The sequence below is a fragment of the Theropithecus gelada genome, chromosome 11 (genome assembly GCF_003255815.1).
Source record: "Theropithecus gelada isolate Dixy chromosome 11, Tgel_1.0, whole genome shotgun sequence".
In the NCBI taxonomy this organism is placed as follows: domain Eukaryota; kingdom Metazoa; phylum Chordata; class Mammalia; order Primates; family Cercopithecidae; genus Theropithecus; species Theropithecus gelada.
In genome coordinates, this window is record NC_037679.1 from 4898735 (window position 1) to 4910970 (window position 12236).

The following is a 12236-nucleotide window of genomic DNA, read 5'->3' on the forward strand; positions in this document are numbered from 1 at the left end:
GTGGCCCAATCTGGGACAACGTCTAAAGGATACAGATGCCAAATCTGGGATAACTTGAGCATTTGACTGAATAACGATAGGAATGTAATATCCATGAAGTAAGAGGAGTCTCTCTGAATCCATGGTAGTATAAATAATGAGTGAATAAATGGGAGAGGATGGAAAGTACTCACTCACAGTAGAATGCCAACTAATAAATGTTGATGGAATAATGGAGTTAGAAAAATTACTTTCACAGTGATTTAGTCAAGAATCAATGGATGCTAAAACTAGTAGGTACAAGGTTGACAAGGAACAGGATTCTTAGACTGAAAGTGTTTATCTGTAAATTAGTGAGTAATTTCTAAAAGGAAAAGGATAACTGCATAGTGTGATAACCTAGCAATCCCAACCTTAACAAAGTAATCAAAGGAAAAGTGCCAACTGTGAGACAAATAGATATGTTGTGCCTCTGAATATATACACTAGGGTAACCATTCACATCTGTAGTATTCCTTCAAAAAATACATTCTCTGTATCTGATTTAATTATAAAGAAATATCAAATAAATCCGAATTGCAGGACATTCTACAAAATAACCGCCCTGTAGTCTTGAAAGGTGTCAAGGTCATGAAAAACAAGGAGAAACAACTTACTTTTAAGTGGTTCACACACAAAATATGTGTGTATTAGGGGGTGCGGGACAAAGAGAGAAAGAGAAAGAATGAGAATAGGATAAGGTAAATGAAGCAACATATAAACAATTGGTGTATCTGGATCTGGATGAAGGATATATGAATTATTTGTATTTGTTGTAACTTTAAAGTATGAATCTGTAACAGTATAAAAGTTGTTTTTAAAGGGTTCAAGCCTACAGAAACTTAGGGGAGGTTTTTAAATTATTTGGAAAATTCTTTTTTCTGGCTCAGTGTAGATACAAGAGTTTTGTTTTATGTGTGGCTTTCCCCCCATCCCCCTCCCCGAGACAGGGTCTCGCTCTGTTGCCAAGGCTGGAGTGCAGTGGCACAGTCACAGCTCACTGCATCCGCAACCTTCTGGGCTTAAGTGATCCTCTTACCTCAACCTTCCCACTAGCTAGGACTACAGGCATGCACCACCACTCTTGGCTAATTTTTTATTTTTTTGTAGAGATAGAGTCTCACTGTGTTGCCCATGTTGGTCTCAAACTCTTGGGCTCAGGTGATTCTTGCCCCTGGCCTCCCAAAGTGTTGGAATTACAGCCATGAGCCTGTGTCTGCTGAAGAGTTTTAATATATGAATTTTAATATATGACATTTGCACAGTATTTTCAGCCACAAAGGCACGTGATAGAGAGAAAATAGTTTTTAAAAAACACCCTTTAAAAAAATGTTCCATATTGTGTGAATTTCTTTTAAAAGTAATTACTTTCTATTTATTGTTAGAATTTCAACTTTATTGTAATGGGTAGATTGTCTTTATTGCCTTGTTTTCTAAATTACCTGCTAGGTGAGATACTGCTCATCATCTCATGTTATCACAGGAAAGTTAGTAAAGTTGGGGCTTTTGAGAAGTAAGGCATATAACTCTTAAGATTGACATCACTTAGAATACTCTTCAGCAAGAGTACTTACATCACCAAGAAACACTGTGTGGTAAAAAAAAGTTTTTTTTTCATGAGTCAGTTCATTATATGATCATAAAAGTCATGAAGTAATTTTGCTGTATGTCAAAAACCTTGTTTACTACATTGAAATCATCTTGTAACACTTTTGGCATGGCTGACTTGCAGCTTCTTTGCTACATTGGTCTGCCTGTGAATGACATAATAAATGATTTTCACAAGTCTAATCTTACCCTGTAATCTTCCCTTCTTTTCCCCTTTCTTCTTTTTCCTTTTCTTTTCCTGCTATCCTCTCCCCTCATTTTCTTTTCCAATTAAAGCACCTGCTTATTCATTGTGGCTTTAAGTAGAATAAACATGTTTTTCTGAAAAGTCTTTTTTTCTAAAAAAATTGTTTGCCTATGAGAACGTATCTTCCATGGTACAGCTTTCCTTTAATGACTCACTAAAAAGTAGTTCTTTGTGAATTTTGTTTTTGAAAGAGAATCTAGTAAATACCATAAGCTCAGACATGTTAGAAACATCTGTACTTGAATTCAGCTATATAGAAACCTCCCACACAGTGTAATTTGCTCTAATCCTTGTTTCTTCAACTCTTAGTAGTGTTTTCTTATCATTTTCCAACAGCATTTGTTTTTTTGCCATATCTTCCATGTATTAATTTAGCCATTTTTATCATGAGAAAATGAAGACATTTTTCTTCAGTGATACAGAAGTTAGCTTCTGAAATGACTCTTGTAAATATTTATCAGTATCCTTGCTTGAGGTAATATTTCGTATTAAACTTTAACAAAGTACTTCAAATTCTGGATACTTAGTTGTAAGCATATTGCAAAGCATCAGGTAACAAAAAGTATAGCATTAACCTAGGACAAGGTTAATCATTGTCGGAGCATGTAAATTTATAGTTTAGATCTTCTTTTAGTAATATAGAAATCTTTTGGCCTTTTTCTTTCATATCTAATTGCATTGTCATTGTTTTTATTTCATAGTATGGTTGACAATAGGTTCAAGTGAGAAGTGTCTACTCTGCCATTTTATTGTTTAGTTTTGTTTGCATTATTCAAACTGGTTTCTTTGGAGGAATCTATTAAATTTAATTGTCCTTTTTGTGAGAGATGGTTTAATTAAAGTTAGATAATACATCTTTAAGTTGACTTAACCTAGACACACAAAGACATTAGTAAAAAGAATATAAAGAATGAGTAAAAGTTCCACTTGTCAAAAGCTAACAAATGAGTGAAGGTTCCTCTCTTATGCGATCCAATTTGTCTGAAATGGGATGAGTAACATATGGAGTGCCTGATACATGAAGTGAGGGAGAGAGGAGGCAGTGTCAATCCATAAATTAAATGTCTTTCCCTATTGGAGTATCTTATGTGTGTGTCGCACTTTGAAGGACATTTCTTCTACAGAGGCAAGTGCTGTGGCTGAAGCTGGCTTGTGAAGTCCTGAGAAGGCCTGTACTGGAAAAAGGAGTTCCATTGGAAATTCTCAGAATTGCACAACAAAGGAGTCATAGGAGAGATCCAAAAGTAGAAGTATTCTGAGATTCTTCATTAATAAATTGTTTTTTTTTTCCAGCGAAGCATGGAGGCTTCATTGTATTAAATTCTCTTTGGCATCCTTTGTTTACCTAATACCATTTTTCTTCTTTGATCTACAGATGAGTTTAATTGTAGTGAAATTTTCAATATTGAACTATCACTGGATTTCCACAATAAAAGTAGAGTCTTGGGTTGTGGTGGTTGTGTTTAATAAGTAAATTAGCTTTACGTGTGTGTGTGTGTATGTAGTCTTTTTTTTTAACTGCAACTTTTATGAAGTTTATCAGAGTTTTACTAGATTACGATTTTCAGCATAACTTCCAGTCTTTTTCTGTAGTTGGCAATATTTTACATAGCAATGGAAATGTCTGTTCTTGGAAAGTTTGAAATAATTGACTACTGGTTTTTTGATGTTAAAAAAAATTTTAAATTGTGAAACATACCATGCGCACACAAAAAAGCTTAATCCATCATCTAACCCCCCACCCCTAAAAAATTTAACCTTACTGATACCTTTGAAGCCTCTCTCTGTAGAATGACAAACTTTAGCTTGTCCTCTAGGTGATAATCATTGTGTTGCTTTTCTTTGTCATTTTACTACATACTTGTCTGTTGCTATAAATGTGTTCATTTTTTTGCATGCTTATGATCTTCATGTAAGTGGAATTATAATGTATTCTTCTGAAATGATTTTTTTTAACTTATCATTTTGTTGTTGATAACTATTTGTATGGGTCCATGTCAATTTGTTAATTTTTACTGCCATGTAGTATTTTATTGCCTCAATATGCCACAGTGTTTTTATCTGTGCTTGCTTTTATGGATGTTTGTGTTGTTTCCAGTTTTTATTTTAGGGTGTATGCCTAAGAGTGGATTTGCTGCATCATAGGATAGTCTTTATTTTCTCCTTTTTTCTATATATTTATATTTGCTATCATTTTTATTTCCCTATGGTAATTTTGAAAGTAATGACCCTGATTTTAATTTTTGTGTTAAGCACTTGAAAAAAATTTAGAAACACAGCTGATAACCTCTTTTTACCTTAATATGAACTGTGAGAATAAACCTTTTGTTCAGTCTTCCTGTACAAGTAACATACAGAGTAGAGCTTTAATTCATACTACTTTTCTTTTCCCATTTATGTGGAAAAGTTCTTGAAAATTCAGATAAGGAGTATTGTTTTCAAATTATTTTAACAGTTTTACATCTTCATATTCTTAATTACCAATCACAATTGCTTTCTCTTGTATATATAATAGTTATTATTGAGACTAATATCTGAGTTTACTTTCTTTGCTTATTATTAGTCATCTGTATTGCTGCTTAACCATTCTGTAATTTTAAAAAAATTTCCAGCTTTACTGAGGTATAATTGACAAATAAAATCATATGATTTTAAGCTGTACAATGTGATAGTTTTGTATACATGTTTTGTGAAATGAAGTTAGTTAACACAGCTGTCAGCTTACCTAGTTACCCTTTTTGTTTTGTGGTGAGAACATTTAAGCAAATTTCAAATAAAGTATACAATTCAGCATTGTTACCTATAATCCCCATCCTGCATATTAGATCCTCTGAACTTATTCATATTGTAGCTGAATGTTTGTACCCATTGACCAACATCTCCCTTTTTCCCCTATCACTTCCTCTCTTAGTAATCACCAAGAGTAATTTTGTTCTGTGTTTCTAACCATTTCTTAATTTTGATTCATCTATCAGACTATTTGTTTGTTTTTGTCCAGAGAGCTATGTGACTTTATTCTTTCTGAGTCTGCATATCTGAAAATGAATTTCTGTTGTCTTAGGTGAGAAACACAATTGGGTAGGAAACTCCTGTGAAATAACCTTTCTTCCCAAACTCTGATATTTGTTCATTATCTTCTGGCAATTAAGTTTGGAGGGAAATCAGATCCTGATTTAAATGTTCTATGTAATTTTTTTTTTTTTTTTTTTGGTGGGGGCAGGATGGTGGTTCTGGTTAGTTCTAAAAATCTTCTCTATTTTTGAAGCTTAAATCCTTGATCAAGATGTGTCTGAGTATTTTTCTATTTTCTTTACGTTTTGCCTGGTGACCCATGTACCCAGACACCCTAGCCCCAGGGAACTTTTTGATGTTTACGTCCTTTCATGCCTTTCAGTTAAAGACATTCTTCTGTTACATCAATGATTTTTGCTTCTGTTTCATTTTTTCTGGTCTCTCCTATAGGACTACCGGTTTTAAAATTTTTTCTTTCTGTGTTTGAGCTTTTATTTATCATACATATCTTTCATTTTTGTCCACTACTTACTTCCATTAGTTTATTTCCTTTCCATATAGAACAGTTTCTTAGGCTTACTTTGTACATTACTGATGTGATCTACACTGTCAAATTTACTCTTTAATGCTCTCTTGTATCTCTCTCTTTTGGAAGTCCTGGCAGAGAAACTTTATTGTTTTTATGGTTTCCAAGCTACTGTACTTGATTTTTTTGCCTAGTGTTTTCATCTTGAAGTTACCACATCAGTGTAGGTCCCTGTCACTGGATGACACCAGTCATTCCATGCTGGTGCTTCTCATAGTTGCTTCACATCCCCTTGGTCTTTGGGCTCATTTTGACAAAGAAGTTACAAGTTGAAGTTTATAAAGGACCTTGCTTTCTTGGAAAACCAACTATTTCAACCCAACTTTCAATAAATCTTTTAAAAAATAGTTGTTACTCTCTGATTCCCCTTTTGAAACACATTGTCACTTTCTGTAGCTCCCCAGGAGCTAAGGGAAATCCAAATTGAACTTGCCTTTTTAAGTGTATCGGCCTACGATCCACCAGACCATATTACTCTCTCAAGATGTGCTTTGCAAGTTGGCCTTGTGGATCCTTGAAGTTGCTTTAAATTTATCAGAATTTATAAAAGTTTTTAACTGAGAAATGATGCTAATATCTCTTCATTTTTCTCTCTAAAGTTTATTGTAATTGGGTTTAAAGGAAGAAGTGAATATGAGTCCTTGCCCTATCATCTTTTTTTTGTAACATTTCAAAAGGTTTTGTTAATATGGAAGTGTTTCTGTCATAGAGTTAATTTTTTTTCCTTTATCCAAGAGTAGTCAAGAGTTTTCTTGATTGGTGGTGGTGGTGGTTGTTACAGTTTTAGTTTCTAAGTATTCTACCAAAATATTTACAGATGATGTTATATAATATCTGAGAATTGCTTTAAAAAAATCTGGGAGAGATTTGGTTGTCAAGATGGGTAACTGTGGTTGTGATAAAACAAGATTGACCGTAAATTGATATCTATTGATAGATACTCTTATGTTAGTTTCTATACTTTTGCATATCGGTTTGGAATTTCGCATAAGAAAAAGTTCTAATTTTACAAGAATTTGATTTCTTCTAAGAAAGAAATTTCTTGAATTGCATTGTGGTTAGAAAATGTGCCCTATACAACATGTAATCTTAAATTTATTGTAGTTTTCTGTGTGAATTGATATATGATCAGTTTTAAAATTTCCATTAAGATTCTAAAAGGAAGTCATTATGTGTCCAATATCATCTTGGTGATGATATTCAAGTCTTCTGTGACCTAATTTATTTTTTTGTCTACTTAATCTGTCAGATATTATAAGAGATATGTTAAATTTCCCCACAGTCACTATAGTAGTGCTCATATTATTTGATGCTGTTTTGAATGGACTCTTTTTCCCCCATTGTATTGGTCACATTTAAACTTTTTCTGGATTACAATATTTCACTAGTTTTGAGTTAAATATGTAATGTACTAGGCAGGTTACTATAGGAGCTCAGCAAATACTTTTTTGAATAATATGTTAACTATTCAAAGTTATGTCATCGATTTTTGAGGAGAAAGAGAAAGAAATGTGCAGTCTAGCATTTGTAGTTTAATGGGTGAATATAGTAGATCTGTTGATGTGTAAACTCAAGGTCATGTTAGAGAATGAAACCAGAACACTTGCACTTTGAAATGTAACTTTGTGTTTTAGCTGTGTTCTCTAGTTGGTTAATACTTTTTAGTTTTTAGAAGTATAACTGAAAAATCAAGAAAACCAACTTTGTGCGTATTTATTGAGAGGGTGCCAAAATCTTTTTGCATCTCATTTGGAAATATTTAATAATGACAGTGAGAACAAGTACTGGCCTTCAAGCCAGGGAAATAAAAATTTCAAAATCATAACAGCCTAAATCATAAATTTCTGGGGATTGGAATTGTGCAAAGAATCTGCTTGGAAGAATACTGTTAGACTATTACAAGGGACCAGAAATGATGTATTTTTAAAACCTAATGAAACTTTGCATTATATAGGGTTTTATGTATATAATAATATATATGGTTTATGATGAGTATATAGCGTTGTCAGTTCACTCCACATCTCTTATGTTCCATTTTGGGTGTTTTGGAAGGGACGAGTTCCTGTTTATAACCTTTCTTTACTAACAATGTTGTTTTATCTCCCGGCTGTTATGAAAAGTGTGTGTGTGTGTGTGTGTGTGTGTGTGTGTGTGTGTGTGTGTTTTGAGACGAAGTCTTTGCCCTATCGCCCAGGCAGCTGGAGTGCAGTGGCGCAATCTTGGCTCACTGCAACCCGGCCTCCCAGGTTCAAACAATTCTTGTACTTCAGCCACCTGAGTATCTGGGATTAGAGGCGTGCGCTACCACGTCTGGCTAATTTTTGTATTTTTTAGTAGAGGTGGCGTTTTGCCATTTTGGCCAGGCTGGCCTCGAACTCTTGGCCTCAAGAGATATGCTTGCCTCATCTCCCAAAGTACTGGGATTACAGGTGTGAGCCACCGCACCCGCCCTGAAAAACATGTAAATTTTAAATCTACTGTACTAAATGATAACTTATGAAGAGCATCCTAAACCTGTTATTTAGTGATAGGATTTTGATTTTAAAATTCTAAATCTTCATTGTTATTTTGATTAGATAACAATTATTTCATAAAGATTATTTATCTGTAGTCTGTTTTAACCGTTCCACAATGAGTTCAAACAATTCTAAAAGATTGTACTATCTAAAATACCTCTATGAATACTATTATCCAAGTGATTTTATGTGACATATATTACCCTTCATTTGCAGAAAAGATACCACATAAATTTTGAGCAGCTGTGTTTCCAGTGTACTGTTTATGTCTACATTTATATATATTTTTTCTTTCTGTGATACCTGCTTTAGCAATTTAAAAAGAATGGACTTGATTCATTTACCTATTTAAGTTCGTTGTGGGTTTATACTAGAGAAGGACTGCCCCCTTTTAATCATCTTTTTGTTCTGTTTTATGTTTTTAGACTGTAAATTCTATCTGCAAGGGACATACTCACAGTCAGGTTGAAATGGGTACACTTGCCTACCATTTTCAGTGCTCAGTTATATCTGTGTGTATGTCTCGGCTTCAGTATGTTTTATCTACAACCATAAAGAAAAATATTGGATTCATTATCTATCAAGCTACCTGCTAGGAAAGAGTTTCTTGCTCAAATTAGGCTTATGTGGGGAACTTGGAAGTAATGGAAAGGGACAGTTTAATTCTTTTCCAGGTTCAAGGATGTGAATTATCGTGCTTTGTAAAGCTGGAAGGGGAAAATGAGGAATGATAATGATTTTTCATGCCATTAATTTTTATATTTATAAAATTATAGCTTCCATTCATCCCTCCTTGAAATTTAAGGTTTAGTACTAAAAATAATACTTCCAGGATAATCTTACATCTTCATTGATGCCCACCTCCCCTACCTCAGCTGTCTTAAAAAAGCAGAGGGTAGGTAGCTGCCGAGCTTTTAAAGTAGCTCCAAATGGACTCAGCACCTGCCTAGATTGGGAATGCTAGAAGGATTGATCTGTAAAATAATCACATGTAGAACTTTTCTTTGGTACATATAAGTTAGTGTATATCAATCTGTTTAACTTCTTACCTGTGAAGTATAGTAACAGCTATGTTAGTGTTGTGTTTGACATGGTTTCGACTAATTGTTTCCCTGTTTTAAAATCACATCTTACTTGGGAATCTTACTATAAACTGGTAGATGATGAGGTATTATGAATTTGAAAATTTAATCCTAGTTAAGATTGATTATACTCAGTAATGGTGGTACAGTGGGGGGATACACTGTCTTATAAATTGGTCAAAATGTATTAGGCATACTACTTTTGGATTGCAGTTTGGATATATTGATGTCTAAAATGAGCATACCTTTCTAATACCTATTAAGAGAAAATATAAAACAAGTGTACGGATTAAGTTTATTACCAAAAAAAAAGAACTGAAAATACCCTAAATGTATTGCTAGAGAACTATTTGAATTCTAATGTATCAATAGGATCAAATACTGTATAGCTGTTACAAAAGAATGAGGTAGTACAGTATGTGTTGGTATATTTAGACCTCTAAAATATATTATTAAATAAAGATATTCTCAGAAAATATAATCAGGTTTGCACATGAGCCTGTTGTTATTGCTGATAAGTGAATTTGTAGAGGTCAGGGGTTAGAGAATCTTCTAATTTTCACATTGGTTTTTGTAATGACCATATATAATTTTTACAAATAAATAAAGGTATTGTTCATCTACATGTAGTTTTCATCTGATATGCTCTATTTTTGTATTGTTACTTGAGTAGTGGTGTGGTCTTTTCTGAAAATATAAAAATACTTTTAGAACCATTGCATTGTGTTTATCTGCAGTTTGTCTTGCTCTAAACTGAAGTTACTGCTCTAATATAAGAGGTTTATGGTATTTTTATTAATTTTTTTAGATTATTGTTTAGAAAAGGAAAACATACATAGTGAGAGTTAAAAATAAGATAATAAATCTATTTTTAAATGTTTGCTGTGCTGTTTTTCTGTTTTAGTTACCTAGAAAAGTACGAGAAAGTTCATCATTTTGGGGAGGATGATGATGAGGTACCACCAGGCAATCCAAAGCCACAGCTTCCTATTGGTGCAATTCCATCTTCCTACAATTACCAGCAACACAGTGTGTCAGGTAAATATCACTGCAAATTAACAGGATATAGGTCTGCAGTTTTGAATTAGGAAAATAGACATCATCCAGTGAGTTAGTCCCTTCCTTTGCACATGAGAACACTTAAGGCCTTAAGGTAATCCAGCTTTCAAAGATTGACATCTAATTGGTATCAGAGCGCTTTCTATCACAGGTTGCTTGAGAATTTTAGTTGCAGGAATTTTTAGGTATAAAACACTTTCAGTTTCAAGTAATGATTTTTCCTTATTGCTCTGACTTATGATCAGTTTATACTAAATAGTCACTAAAATAAGAAGAGGAAGATCCTGTTAGGAATCAGGAGACCAAGAATTTTCTTATAGAGTCTCTTAGATTTTCTAACATTAATGGGATTTCCAGCATCAGAATTCTCAGAAATGTTTCTAATTATTCTATTTTCATGCCCATGGTACCAAGAAGACTTTTTTTCACTTGTCATTCTTGTAATGGTTATAGAGGAATCCACAGCTTGAAAAAAGCTGGACTCAAATTGGATAAAAACCAATCCGAGTGTTGACACTTTCTTGAGTGGAGTAGACAGGGGCTCCAGTTTTCAGTGGCTCTGGAGGTCAGGACTGTGATGACTAGGAAGAGAGGTCTAAGGAGATAGACATCTTTGTTTTTCCACTCACTAACATTTGGCCTAAAAAAAAAAAAAGAGATACTTTTTTTTAAGCTATGTTCTTTATAAAAATTACAATTATTCTAAATATTTATTATTATTACTATTTACTGGTACTAGTTCTGTACTCTTACAGGTTGTCCTTGGATTTATGCTGTCTCATTTGTGGACTATCATCAATATCATCCACTTTTTTTTTTTTTTTTTTGCATTGTCTATTTTCATAGTTTCTTAAAAGTTGAATTTGACTTCGTATTTCTTCCCTAATCAGTAATGACTAAAGAAATAGAATCTTCTTTTAGAATCTGTGATCTCCATTAGAAGAGGCTTCATCTGATGCTTTTGTATAATTGGGGTAGGAGTGAAGCAGGGAGTGCCAACCAAACCTAGCTTTGTTTTTAATGAATAGTTTTTACTGCACAAACCAAGAGTAAAGGAGAATATTTTAAGTCACCTTTAGAAATGCTTGCTAATAGTTTATGCTGATAAGATAAAATGGGGTGACTTGTTAGGTGATACGCTGCTTGCTTCTAAAAAGAGCTAATGACTATTATCTAATTCAAGGATGTTATAAAAGGTATTCCTACATCGAATGAGATGTTGTACTAATGACCTTTAAAGATCATTTTCAACTTACAACTCTGTGTGATCCGTGTATTACAATAACAGCAGAGCTATTAATCCTTGTATCTTAAATAGAGTTTGGTGTCTGCTACTACTGTTCCCAAACAAACACTTTTCTATGTTTGGTCTTGTTTAAAATAGATTTTTCCCCTGAATCTGTTTTTTTTTCCCATTTTCTATTGATCTGCTTTAAGAAGGATCATGTGAAATATTTTTGATATTTCGGAAGCCTATAATGAAAGTTACTGATACAGCTACACAGGTTAAAGGAATGCCAGAATTGCTTAACCTGTTGTTATAACAGCCCCTTTCTGATATGCTATTATATGTCTGATTTGTTTTAAGAGAATCTAAACAGTTATGATTTATATGTAACATGTTTAACAAAGTCAGGATTGGAGATTCATGAAGAGGAAGAAACTGGGAACTGATGGGGAACATCAAATTACAGAATATCTAATTCAAACTGAAAAGGAGTAGAATTTCAGGGCAGCATTTATACTTTATATTTTTCTGGAAAGAGCCATAGCAACATCATGACAGTATTCTAAAAATTGACATGATTATCAACATATGAAGCAAATAAGTCATTAACTCATTTTTCTTTTAATGTATTATTAAGGAAAATAGAGTAAGCCCCGTGTGTGTGTGTGTGTGTGCGTGCGCATGTGTTCTAAAAAAAAAAAACCCACCAAAATGAAATTATCTAATGATAGATTGAGAATATTTAAATAAATTTATTTAGAACTTTGAGAAGATTTGTGTTTATATCTTTGGTCATACAGCCTTATTCCCCTTGTAGCTTTGGATAAATGTATTTATCCAGAGGTACTTTTATGGTTAACATTAAGAAAAGCTGTTCTAA

At 33.3% G+C, this 12236-nt stretch overlaps 1 protein-coding gene across 1 annotated transcript in view; it reads left to right on the plus strand.

Moving 5' to 3' along the window:
• The window catches only part of ARID2 (AT-rich interaction domain 2), a 189382-nt gene that overhangs the window by 80525 nt on the left and 96621 nt on the right, over nucleotides 1–12236 (plus strand). The window contains exon 4 of the mRNA XM_025403150.1: nucleotides 9974–10107. Within this exon, the coding sequence (XP_025258935.1) occupies nucleotides 9974–10107 (134 nt within the window). The remainder of the gene's footprint in view (nucleotides 1–9973; nucleotides 10108–12236) is intronic.